The 13,655-nt window shown below is 45.1% G+C and overlaps 1 protein-coding gene across 2 annotated transcripts in view; it reads left to right on the top strand.

The window, feature by feature from the left end:
* The window catches only part of DALRD3 (DALR anticodon binding domain containing 3), a 105,013-nt gene extending 101,027 nt beyond the window's left edge, over positions 1-3,986 (top strand). For both annotated transcript variants that reach the window (XM_078661799.1, XM_078661798.1), the window contains 2 exons: positions 376-444; positions 3,133-3,986. In XM_078661799.1, coding sequence (XP_078517925.1) covers positions 376-444; positions 3,133-3,252 — 189 coding nt within the window. In that variant the 3' untranslated portion in view covers positions 3,253-3,986. The remainder of the gene's footprint in view (positions 1-375; positions 445-3,132) is intronic.
* Positions 3,987-13,655: the final 9,669 nt, after the last annotated feature.

The following is a 13,655-nucleotide window of genomic DNA, read 5'->3' as shown; positions in this document are numbered from 1 at the left end:
GAGGTCCAGAGCCTTAAGCCAACTTTCCTCCAAGTAAAAACAGATTTGGGATTCATATCCAGTCTCGGGATTCCTGGACCTTATTGTCCCCCTTTCACACATTCTGTGTCTGTACCTCACTTTTCGAGCTTGCCGACATTTGGGGAGCTTGGAAAAACCCTAAAAATCTAAGCATTGATATAAAGCAGTGTATTTGGCGGATCACTATCATTGTCAAAGGTGATTGCCGATAAGCTGCATTGGATTCCTTCTAGCGGGGACTAAATGCGTTATCTTCTGGTCCATCTACGATTCAGACTCCTCCCTAAAACTATGTCTGTAGATCCATATGCTGAGCCTGCTTGTATCTGGAATAATGTCCCTCTTGTCTTTCAGGTCTGCAAATTCCTGGTGAACCTTAGCATGGATTTTAGCTCCTACTATAACCGGGTCCACATTCTCGGGGTAAGTTGTGTTCAATCAGATGCCACTTCTCAGATATCCTTATCCCGTATCCAAGACAGAGTGAACACGCATCTCTCACCCACTTACAAATACCGCCTGTACAAATACCGCCTGTAGGAGGCTGGCTTTGTATATGCGCATAATGAGCATCCCCACCTCTGTGGTCACTCAAAACTGGTTCTGGTGGTAGCTTTCATCCCACCGGCTTTGGTGCCTGCCTGACTAGGGGGTTAAAAGCTGGAACCATTCCACATGTGACAGGGAAGGCCCCTTTGAAGTAAATTAAGTTGCTGGGACCACCTCAAGGGGTCTTCCTGCTTGGGGAAGAAAACACCTCCCATTCCCAGGCCATTGTCTCTTCTCTGGGATAGAGGTTTCACACCTAATTCAGGTCAAGCACCGTATGCGCAGTTCCTGAAGAGCTAGTGGAAATTAGCCTCCAGCAGCTTCAGGTACATGAAAGTCACTTTATAAAACTAACATTTCCCGTATAGAAAATGAAAATCTAACTTACCGATTAGCATGGATTTTTGTTAAATATAACAATAATTCTCTGAATTGAGTCTGTAGCTAGTACAAAGTTATAGATAAGGCACCCTGTTTTCTGTTGTTACTGATTTCTACAGCTAAATACAGACAGAAAACCAGTTATTTTCTTGTCTGTATTTATTTTTAAATGTGGATAGAAACGGAAATTGTGTGTTTTTTTGAGTGATACTAAATACACTTTGCAATGACTGCCAGGCCAATGACTGTGTGGATTGATAGGTAAGGGTTTTAAAAAAAGAAAGGAATTTAGTAAAAAGGCATAAACAGCAGTAAATATGCACAAGGCTGATACTGAAATGTGCATATTTTCATATAAGTGCATTGATTTATCTTCTGGGGGTGTTCATATCAGTGAAACCTTGCAGGCATTGAAGCATGTCTGCATATTTATTGGTTAAATAAATGTGGCACTATACCAGTTTCAGCTTTATTTTTTTCACAAAACCCATAATAAATACAGATAGAGTTGACAAAAATTAATACAGACAGAAATGTAAAAAAAAATAAAAAACCATAAAACCGGGAGCCATAGTTATAGATTAACGCGTATAATCTATACTTTGAAATTTGCTATGTTCCAGCTGCAGCCTGACAGGTGACAATTTTGTTTTGGGCTCTTGTCATGGGGGGAAACATGTGTAGAGGTATTAATGACATCAGTAGAACGTGGAATGTTGAAGTTAGAAGGTGAGCTATTACAGTTGGAGAAATCAGTTTCTTGGAAGACTCGGATAGCTTGTTCGCATAACAAAGGAGCTTAGTTAACTTTCAGTTGTGTAGCGTTTTACTACAGCACCATTCCTAATATTACATATTATGCACCCTACCATGTGGGGAGCAAGGTGAACTTAGGTTCTACTTGTTTAATATTTTAAATCAGGTTTTGTTGCCTTTCAGGAGGGTAATTTTGTCAGGTCTGCGTAGCAGGGTTCAAGACGCTGCTGTCCGGGTAGGCTTGGAGGCATGCTGTCTTTGCCACTGTAGTGGATGGCACAGTAGGTGCTGCTGTCCACAAGTGACATATAACTTCCCATGCCATGGGTGTTTTTCTGCACCATATACTATGCCCTTCTACATACTTTAGGTGTCAGGGGGACACTGGGTACTGGATAGCTGAGCCCCAGTGTTAGAGTTTAAGGTTACCAGGAAGCGAGTCCCAAAAAATGAAAAACTGGGGGTGACCACCCAAAAAGGGGTTCACTATGCAAGACCAGATAACACTTTAGATTATACATACTATCTTGGATGCTTGTTGTTTCATTTCACCCTTATTATGTACTTTGCACTTTCATACATCCAGCTCATGGGTCGTGCTGGAGCTGGTAGTTTGAAAACCTTTCATACTGAACTCTGCCATGCAAGTTGAAGAAATGGAGGGTCAAACCACTGTTCCCTGGAAAGTGCTGTCACAGCTCTGCTGACTAAGACCTTTGTAGCATTTGTTCCTGCGTTTGTACCAAACTGATGAGTGTATTTCTCATTGCTGGAGCAGAGGCAAGTGTTTCAAACTCCATTAATTAAAATGGGCAATCAATATCCAGCTATGCTGGGTAACTTCGGTCCCACGATTCTCCGCGGTCATTGGCTGTCCAAGTTTATTGAAAAAGTTATGTCACAGTTCAAGGACATCGTAAAAGGTGCAGATATACTGGATATAAACCTTTTGAATTTCTGATCAGAACATGGGTCTAAAAATATTATAAGTTACAGAGGTTGAGGGGCTGACACGCAAGTGATTTCAGAAGTCCCGAAAAGTATATAAAAAGATTGTGGAGACCGGAGATTCTCCATTCAGGATCCAAGGCTATGGAACCTGTTCTCATGGAAGAATCAGTCTCTTAATTCTCAATCACTTTTGGAAAGTGCTAACAACCACATCCATGTTTAACTGATTTTGAATCTACGTCGCCACTTTCATCTGTCTGCAAGGTTTAAATAATTAAATAACAAGAAACTCAATACCTTTTCCTTCACACTTGTCTACTGCTGGAGGCTCTGTCTCTTGATAGCAAATGTTTTAGGAGTGGTTCCTGACACTGATAATTGGATAATTTGTGGGGTGGCATTACTGATTAGTGAAAACCAGCCTATATAAATGTTTACTTGGCAAAGTTAAAGTATGCATTTGTCTTATTGCAGGAGCCGTTGTCACACCTGTTCAGTCAGATGTTTGCTCGACTGCAGCTGATGAGAGGAGTACAAGATGTTCTACACCGTGCACTAGCCACACTCCACATTCCACCACTCGACCAGCTCTGAGCACTGCTCAGCACCTGAGAACCCTGAGACGGAAAGATACCAATGGGCCGCCTTGAGGCAGAATGCGTCGGACCACAGGATCCAGTGATCCTGGCGCTGTTTGAACATTGATCTCTAGGGGCATCGACTTTGGTTGTGGGACCGGAACAATCTACCGAGACTCTCAAGGGGACGAGAAGACTATGAAGAGATCAGGTCACTGAAAACTATGCATGAACCTTGTTACCATCCAAGCGACTGTGACCTAGAACCTTCCGAATTCTGACCAAATACTAGCCAGGAAGACTGTGCCCTAAAAACTGCAGTACTCATCAGTGTCAAAATCCATCCCTAAACCATAATTCTGCTGGTCAGAATACCACCAGGAGACCTCACCATACCTAGAGCAAGGAGATCTCACCATAGCTAGAACCAGCTCCCCTCTTATCTTTCAACAGTGCTGCAGTTGGTTTTAAGTTAACATGGTTTATCGTAGGGTATCTTTGGCTGATTGTTTTAGTGCAGAGTTAGCCTGTCACAGTACAACAATTATTATTGGCTTTCCTCATAAGAGATACACGACCAACTGGATAATGCCAAAAATATCAAGAGTGTTTGGGGACCACTCTTAAATTCTCAGACATACTATGAAAAAAAAAAGTAAAAATTAATGACAATGACAAGTGTTCAGGTTTACTTTTTATTTCTGCTAAAAACGGCTTTGCCTATGGTTACATGACCTTTTGAGAATTTAATAATATTTTCCTGCTTTATTTTGTCTCTTGGATGTTAGGTGTACCCTGATGAGAAAATTGTGCCTTGCTCATCATTAAGGTGAAAGGGCTCAGAAGTACTGAAACTCACCAGTTGAGGTGTTTAAAAAAAGCATTTCTGATGGATACATCTGCCAGTGGATTCCTCACCTTGTGAATATCCCCTGCGCTAGCAGCATTCGGAAATTTTTCGTGGCTCTCCACGTGGACGAGGACAACGTCACAGAAGCATGGCTCCGCTCGCGACTCTGCTGACGTCACCGGAGCCATAAGAGAGCCTCGTCGGCGTGATGACGACAGTTCCTTTTTTTCCGTGCCGTCGACACTAACTTTTTTGGGGACTCCGTGGTTTTCTTGTTACATTGTTTTTCTGGATTGTATTTCTGGTCTTCTCTTGTTTCTTTCTCGAAGATGTAGTCAAGGAAGTCGGGGTTCAAGCCCTGTAGGGAGTGTGGAGGACATATGTCCATTACGGTGCCTGTCGTCGGAGCACGACGTCAAGGGTTGCACTTGCTGTCGGAACATGAACCCGAAGGCTATAAAGGAAAGAGAGGCCAAGCTGTTCATGGCGAAGATGAGGAAGGAGAAGAGAGGTCGAAGAAGGTCACGATCCAGGTTGAGGTCGAGCCTCAAAGTCGTCGTCGGGTCATGCTTCAAAATCAAAAAAGCATAGGAAGAAGAAGAGGCATTGCTCTCGACACAGTTCAAATAAGGACACTGCTCCGAAGTTGACCTCTCCAGTTCCTCGACATCGTAAGGACTGTGTGTCTCCTTCTCCCTCGAATCAGGGTTCTCCTGTTTGATCGGCTTCTCCTGCAGCTTCACCGACGTATTCTCCAACTCCGGCTCCATCTCCGATGCCGGCTCATTCTCCGGCTCCGGTGGAAGAGGCTCCAGTACCAGATGAGTCGTCGACTCCATTGGCTCCACTGTCGGCGCTGATTGGTCTGAGTCCGGTAATGCCTCAGCCAGATTCTATACCGGGTGCTTACCCACCTTTCCCTGGCCCGAGTCAAGATCCATGACATTACTTAAATGCAATGTATGGAGTCTTTGAAAGAGCTATGTACCCCTCAGGAGCGCCTTTGGGTTCCATGGGTCCTATGGCTTTTAATCTGGGGGTTCCTCAGGCCTATGCGCAGGCTCCCTTTATGCCATTCCTTCCAGCGGCGCCGTCCTGGCATTTCCCGGCACCGAGGACGTCAACGCCGTTCCCTTCAACTCCGGCGCCGTTAGCTCAGCCTCGTTCGACTCAGGCTGTGCCTCCGGGTCCGTGTTCGACGCCGGCTCCGGATTCGTCTGAGTCGTGTCTGGCTCCACCAATGCCGGTTCCGAGGATAAGATCCAGGCGGGATGCTCAGAGGATTTTGGAGGAGCAGCGTTATTGAGAGGAAGAAATGGAGGAAGGTGAACTTCAAGAGTCAGAGGACTTATTTGAAGATCTGAGGGTGGCAAGTGGCCTTGATATGTCACCAGAATGGGAGGTTTCTCTTCCTTCAGAGGCTCCTTCTAAGGATGTGGCTCCTTACAACACAGTGATAAGGAAGGCAGCGGAGCTTTTAGACCTGCAGCTTCCAACAGCTGAATTCAAATCTAATATTTTGACGGAGGTTCTTCATTCCCCCTCCACTGTCATAGAGCCTTTGCTGCCTTTCAATGATGCCATCACTAAGCCAGTTATGGAGGTATGGCGTAAGCCCTTTTCGGCTCCATCAGTATCAAGATCTGTTGCAAGGAGGTACAGGACGGCTCCAGGAGATCCGGACTTCCTGACATCTCAACCTTCTCCTGATAGCCTGGTGGTTCAGGTTGCCTGTTTGAAGAAATCTTCTGGGGCCTTTCCTCAAGTTCCTGGTGATAGAGACTCGAAAAAGCTTGACCAGTCAGCCAAAAAGGTATTCTCCTCAGCAAGTATGGCCTTGAAGTCCACAAATGCCACCTGTCTTTTGGGCCGTTGCATCCACTCTCCTATGGACTCGGCAAAACAGCTTGCTCCTAAATTGTCTGAGGACAGACAGAATTTTAATAAGGCTTTATTGGATACTCAAGCTGCTGCATGCCAGGTCATTCAGAGTGGCTTGAATACTGCGGACTCTGTTGCCAGGATTATGGGGTCTTCAGTGTCCACAAGGAGAAGTGCCTGGCTCAAGTCGTCGGAGTTCTCTCCGGATGTGCAGGCAACACTTCTTGACCTCCCTTTTGATGGTTCTGGGCTGTTTGGTAAAAAGGCGGATGCAGCCGTAGGAAGATTCAAGGACAGCAAGGCTACAGCCAAGACTCTGGGCCTACAGGCACAGTCTAGAGGTTCCTCTTACAGAAGGTACAGAGGTTTTGGAAGGTCGTCCTTTCGGACCTACAGGCAGCCTCAGCAGCAGCAACAGCAGCAGCAAAATACCCTGTATACGACCTACAGGGGTAAGAACAGAGGTCGTCCACGAGGTCATCAGCCCTCCTCCTCCTCTACCTCCCCCCCTCTTGCCACAGCAAAGCAGCCCTAGATCCACCATTCTGGATCATGTTGGTCCTGTGGGGGGTCGGCTTACCCATTTTCTACAAGATTGGGAATCGGTCAATACGGACCTTTGGGTTCTGAATCTTGTGGAAAATGGGTATGCTCTTCCCTTTCGGGAATTTCCTCCAAATTACCCTCCTTGCCAAGGGACTTGTTCGGAGGACCACCTTCTTCTGCAGGAGGAAGTCCTTGCATTACTAAAAAAAGGTGCAATAGAGGTGGTTCCGGAGCAGGAAAGGGGGCAGGGATGCTACACGCGGTATTTTCTGATTCCCAAGAAGGGTGGCAGGTTACGTCCAATCCTGGATATCAGGATCTTGAATCTTTTTCTCAAGCAGGAGAAGTTCAAGATGCTCCCCCTGGCGCAGGTTCTTCAGGTGCTGCAACGGAAAGATTGGATGGTGTCGATCGACTTGCAGGACGCGTATTTTCATATCCTGATCCTGAAGTCGCACAGGAGGTATCTCCATTTTACGGTAGGATCGCAGCATTGTCAGTTTGCGGTTCTCCCGTTTGGACTTACTACTGCACCTCGAGTCTTCACCAAGGTGATGGCAGTGGTGGCAGCCCTTCTCAGGAGGTCAGGGATTCCAGTTTTCCCCTACCTGGACGACTGGCTACTGAAAGCAGAGTCGCCAGAGAAGGTGCTTCATCATCTGCAGGTTACAACTCAGCTGTTGTACAAATTGGGTTTCTCGATAAACGTGCCCAAGTCTCACCTGGTGCCCTCTCAGCGCAACCTGTTCATAGGGGCGGTACTGGACACTACTGTGTGTCGAGCATTCCCACCTCCTCAAAGGATTCTCGACATTCAGGAAATGATTCCCTTCTTTTACAATGGAGCGGTCGTTCCAGTCCTGAAGGTCCTTCGCCTGCTCGGTCTGTTTGCTTCCTGCATTCTGTTGGTCAACCATGCACGCTGGCACATGAGGGCACTCCATTAGTGCCTCCGCAGGCAGTGGTATCGGCACAATGGAGATCTCAGAGAGTCTGTGAGGATCTCCAGAGAAGCTGCAGCGGATCTGTCTTGGTGGAGTGTGGAGGGCAATCTGTCTCAAGGAAAGCCCTTTCATCTTCCTCCAACAGTTGCCACAATGTTAACGAATGCCTCTACCCTAGGGTGGGGTGCTCATCTGGGGATCTGGAGATCAAGGGTCTTTGGTCTCCAGAGGAAAGGTTGCTTCACATCAACCTTCTAGAGTTGCGGGCGATACGTTTGGCGCTCAAGGCCTTCCTCCCTTCCCTTTGCGGTCAGTCGGTTCAAGTCCTGACGGACAACACTACCGCAATGTGGTATGTCAACAAGGAGGGAGGAGTGGGGTTGCATTGTCTCTGCAGAGAGGCTCTGCGTCTCTGGTCCTGGGTTCAGGACCATCAGATTTGTCTGATGTCAAATCATCTGGCCGGAGTTCTGAACGTGCGTGCAGACAGTCTCAGTCGGCAGTTGTCTGCCGACCACGAGTGGAGGCTTCATCCGGAGGTGGTTCGTCACGTCTTTCGGACGTGAGGAACTCCTCGGGTGGACCTGTTTGCCACTCACGAGAACGCTCACTACCCGTCATTCTGCAGTCTCCAGTATCTGATGCAGGGAGCTTTGGGGGATGCATTTCAGGTGAGTTGGGACTCACAACTCCTTTACGTGTTTCCTCCCATTCCCTTGATTCCTCGGGTTCTGAGAAAGATTCGCCAAGACCGGGCCCAAGTCATATTGATTGCCCCGGATTGGCCAAGAAGGGTATGGTACACAGATCTTCTCCTCCTCTCCTCGTGCCCTCCGCTCCGTCTCCCTCTCAGGGCAGACCTCCTCTTGCAGTCGCAGGGGCAGGTTCTACACCCCCACCTCCAGAGCTTACACCTTCATGCCTGGAGATTGAACGGGGAAACCCGATTTCTTTCTCTCTCCCGCCGGATGTGGTGGACGTTATTTTGTCCGCCAGACCTCAGTCCACCAAGTCTATTTATTCCTATATGTGGTCCAAATTTGTAGTTTGGTGTGGGGAGAATTCTATTGATCCTTTGAGGGATCGCTTATCCAACATCGTTCAGTTTGCTCTCTCTCTAGCCCAGCAGGGCTTTGCTGTGGCTACTGTGAAGGGCTATTTATCGGCTTTGTTGGCGTTCCTTTGCTTGCTGGATCAGCCGTCTTTGTTTAAGTTGCCCATTGTATTAAGGTTCATTAAGGGCCTTACTAACAAGTTTCCGCCCACTCCTTTTATTGTGCCTCAATGGGACTTAAATCTTGTCTTAACCTACTTGATGGGTTCTCCCTTTGAGCCCTTGCACAAGGGTCCCTTGAGACTATCGTCTTTTAAGACTGTATTTCATTACCTCGGCAAGTGCGGGTGCTCACAGTTCTGTTCAGAGGTTCCACAGCCATCAAAAGATCGAGGTGCCGAAAACGAAAGCAGCGTACTCTTGATTCCACCTCATGCCTCTTTCACCCACTACCAAACACACACTGCTTCTTTCACTCACTTTTTCAGGTTCTTTTTCATCCCTGCTTTCTCCCTTTGTTGATCCACTTTCTTCTTTTCCCTTTTCTTGTGGCTTTTTTCTCTCTCTTGCTGTGGATCAAAGTTTTAAGTCCCCAACAATGAGTGCCGGTGGGCCACACATGCAAACACCAGCCCATATTAAGCATTGCTGGTCGAGAAATCCTTGATTCTGTGGCCCGTCCACCACAGGGCTGCCGTGCCACATTGGCGAAAGTGCAATAGCCGTGTTAGTTCACCTCTTGACTTGTTTTCCCCTGCCTGGGAGTGACATTCTGCGCATGTCTTTCCCGGGCAGGAAAAGACTGAAATGTCCTGATGCACAAGGAGACATGTTTTTGTGCCATGGTAAATTCTTTTTTCATTTTCAGCAACACTCCTACATTTTTAGGGAAGAGTAGGGGTTCCAACAAAATAAATGCCAAGCTACCATCAGTAACATGTCGTTGACTCTGTATTCAGCATTATAAAAAAAAAATTGCGTCCATCGTCCTGGTGGATGCAGTTTCGGCAGAGAGATACTTACCTACATGGTGAGGAGCTATACATTTGGCAGGGGTGGCTGTGGGGGGAGCCTGTGGAGGTGGGGTGTTTGACGCGCCAGTAGACTGCGAGTTCTCAACTGTCCTCTAAATGACAGAGACTGAGAATCTAGTTATGTAATATTGTATTTTTTCTGAATGTATATGATTTCTTTTATTGTCCATTCACAACTCGTTTGACTCGTGAATGTGGAGTGTACGTACAGTATGAATGCACTTCCTTAGTCTTGAATGTACACTCTTGGCTTTGATGTAAGCACGTTGTCTAGACTAAAGTTCAAATGTTCCAGATAGGTCATGAAATGGACTCCATACATGGTAAGGAGTATAGATCACATCCTGGGGATCATTTATGAGCCCCTGCGTCACTTTTACACCACCGGTGCGTCACTTTTTGTGAAGCCCCAGTGGCGTAAAGAAGTGACATATCTAGGTAGATGCGTCACTTCGTAAACTCCTGCGCTACATTATACCTGCGCCAGGTATAATGTTTGCTGGGTGGGCGTTCCCCCGCAAGATAGGGTCGTAGGAGTGGAGCAGCGAAATCTATGAGATTTTGCTGAGCCACTTCTAGGACGCCAATGCATCAAAACCTTACGCCTGCCTCATGGCAGGCGTAAGGATGACGCAGGCTCTTTCACATGGGGCTTGCCCCATGTGAAAGGAACATTGCTGGAGTTGCGTTAGGCTTCCGACACAACTCCAGCAATGCGCCACTTTTAGCGCTGACAGATACGTCAGTTATACTGACGTATCTGTCCTTCCTTGCGACATGATTCGTCATATTGTAAATTTGACACATCATTGGTGTCGCAAGGAGGGCACACTGAGAAGTGGCGCGTCGCTGCTTTCACGCAGCGATGCGCCACTTCTCGTAAATGAGACCCCCTGTCTTTTGGATACTCACCAAAATTGGCTTTGTTTTAAAGGTAGTAATGAATTATGACATTTCTGTAGCACAATTATACAAATAACATCTACGTGATGCACAAGCCTATATTAATAACAATATCTAAATATATTTAGTTTTTTATTATCTGATGGCTGGTTTGCACCATTTTGTTTACATACATGTAGTAAGACATTGCATTTGTGCACTTCAGATCTGGGGAAATTTGTCATCTTATAGAGACTTCTACCCACAGATTCCTTACCATAGAATTATCCCCTGGCATCAGACTGGATCCTGAACTTTTTCCGTGAGCAGTACCCCTGCATGCTGGTAGGTGGCGTCATTTGACATCCAGAAGTACGCGTGCGGTGTTTATATAAGCTCCACCTGAGCACGCTAACATCAGTTCATTTCTTTCCACACCAGTCAGCATTGATCCAGAGAGAGCTACCTCCAGACATTATTTGACTTTCCTTTTTCATTTTTTTTTTTGTCTAATTTTTTTGAGATTTTTCTCCTGGTAAAGCAGGATATCCAATGGAAGGCTGGTTTCAAGCCCTGTGGTGGCTGTCACCATCAGATGTTGGTGACAGACCTGCATCTTGTGTGCCTCTGGTGTCTTGAGTGTGACCAAGACGTGAAGATCTGCATCCACTTCCACACCATGCACCTCTAGGCCTTGAGGAAATGGTCCCTCAAGCTCCTTGCCACTGGACGTGCGATGCAGCGACGGTCTCAATCCCGGACGAAAGAAAGGTCCCGGGATCAGTTGCGGAGCCATCAATCCCCGTCAAAGTCGTCTGAGTGTTTTAGTACGTCCCACAAAAAGAAGAGTAAAACATCAAAAAGGTATTCGACTTCACCTTGTCCGTCGAAGTCATCTGACGAGACTAAAGAACCTAGTCATTCATGGCCTGGCTCTATGGTTGAGCCTGCACCTGGACTGGCCTATACCTACACATCCACCATCATACTCCAACACAGCACCACCCCTTGCCAAAACAAAAAACACAATATGCCCACAAAACCACCAGTATATTTCTCCAAATACCCATACAGCTGGTATCTTACGCCATCTTATCGACCATCGTACAGCCGCATCCCACCGTCAAATGCCCTCACATTCCATTGTCAGATACCCAGATACACCCACTATAATAGGGCAACCCTTCCCACTATAATACGGCAACACTACCACTATCAGAGGGCTTTGAAGCTAACTGATCTGTTGACGACGGTTATACCACAAATCTAAAAAGACATGCTAGTGAAAAGTTAACTACTCTCCCACCCCATTATATATTGTTAATAACATTAACCAAAAGTAATCAATGTACAACTTCACACATTGCATGTTTAATAATGACACATGGAAGGAATCTAAATTTGAGCAAAACAGTACCCCAAATAGTGTCACACACTGCAATCTAAAGAGCAAGTCAAGACATTCCATCACTTCCCCCTAACATGCATTTTCAACAACATCAAGTACACCAAAAACACCACTATACAAAATATATCATCTCTGGATTTCAGCTGTTCTAAGGTCATGTGGATTAAACGAAGGTGTAAACCACAAAAGCCTGAAAATACAATACACAAATAACTGGCATACACTGACATGTACAAAGTAATTTAAAAACAGTGATAACACCTCATCATCATAATTTCTCCAAGGAAACAGCATTTAATAAAACATATAAGCATATACAACAATTTGCTATTTCAACGTATGTTCAGTGTCACTTCAGCTATCTGACTGCATAATCAGACAAAGTTTTACATATTTAGAAATAACGCCTCTAATCACAGCTCATTTCCACATTTAAGTAGGCCTGTGTGAAATGTAAATTCTGCCAGCGTAATATGTGTAATTTCAGTAACTTTGTATTAAGCTTCTTATGCAAAATTACCGAAAGGACATCACGTTGTGTAATTACATGCACTTACAAACATTTACCATGCTCATGCGCAGGAATTACGCCAATGGGTTTAACGCAAGCAGCAGTTGTTCACACTGTTTTTTTGTTTTTTTTACACAAAATGTGTCCTCACAACAAAAAGTGATTAAAGAGCACCTTATGCGCTAAAATATAGTGCTAATTGATGGATAAGTATTTCGCATAATTTTCCCCAAATTTCACATTATTTTGCAGATGAAAACTATGCAAATTGCACCTAGGGAGATTAGGAAAAGGTAGGTACTTAACTTTTCAATTTCATATCTTTTTATTGTTCCTGGTAAAGCCACTTTCAAAGTATTAGTCAACTTTAGCCCCCTTTTCACTTGAGGTAACATTAGTTTAGTTAGTGTATGTATATATCTTTATATTCACTGGAACAACCAAAGGTTAAAGTAAAGTTATACTTAGGTGAATATGTCAGTGACAACATTAACGTTTTGAATTATAAATAAAACACAGAAATTCACTAGTTATATTTAGCAGAGCTAACTGCAACTCCCGCGCCCACAATGCACTGCTTATGACCTCACATATTACATCAAACATGACATGTTCTATGACATAATGTATGACATCACTGATGACATCTCAAATAACATAAGTGATGACATTATTGACAATGTGTGCGCTAGTTTGTTTTACAATTTACATATTGACGGGTAGCTATCATATTACTTTTCTACCTAATCTTGTACAGCCTGTGACCAGCTGATGGGTTTACAAACACATCTGCTTCTAATGCATCATAGGTGTGTAGAGTATGGAACATGTTATAAATGTTTGCACTGAAGAGTAACCCTGTGTGCAGGGGACAGTTTAAAACATGTGTCCGGTATATTCCACACAAGTTTAGGCTCTGCAGAAAAACTTTGCAATGGGGCAAAGGTTTCACATAAAACTTACTAAGGGGGAGATTCACAAAGATTTTGCACCACGTTTGCGTTACAATGACGCAAATCGGCGCAAAATCTTTTTTTCAATTTACTTTCCAGCACTAAACTTGTAAAGCGCTGGAAATAACGAAAAAGTAATGCAAAGCAGAGCATGGCGCTGCCTTACATTATTTAGCGCCAATGGTGGGCATGGGCGTTCCCATGTAACCACCTAAGGTTTCTCAGGCTAAATACAATTTACTAAATAAAGCAGTTTGGGTTTAACATGAGAAAACTGCGCCCTTTTAAACTAGGCGCAATGAAGGAGAAATGCTTTCATTTCTCCTTCCTTTTCCGACTTTGCATGCGTGCATCAC

The sequence above is a fragment of the Lissotriton helveticus genome, chromosome 9 (assembly GCF_964261635.1).
Source record: "Lissotriton helveticus chromosome 9, aLisHel1.1, whole genome shotgun sequence".
NCBI lineage: Eukaryota > Metazoa > Chordata > Amphibia > Caudata > Salamandridae > Lissotriton > Lissotriton helveticus.
Note: the sequence above shows the minus strand (reverse complement) of the source record. Positions and strands in the feature narration are given on the sequence as shown.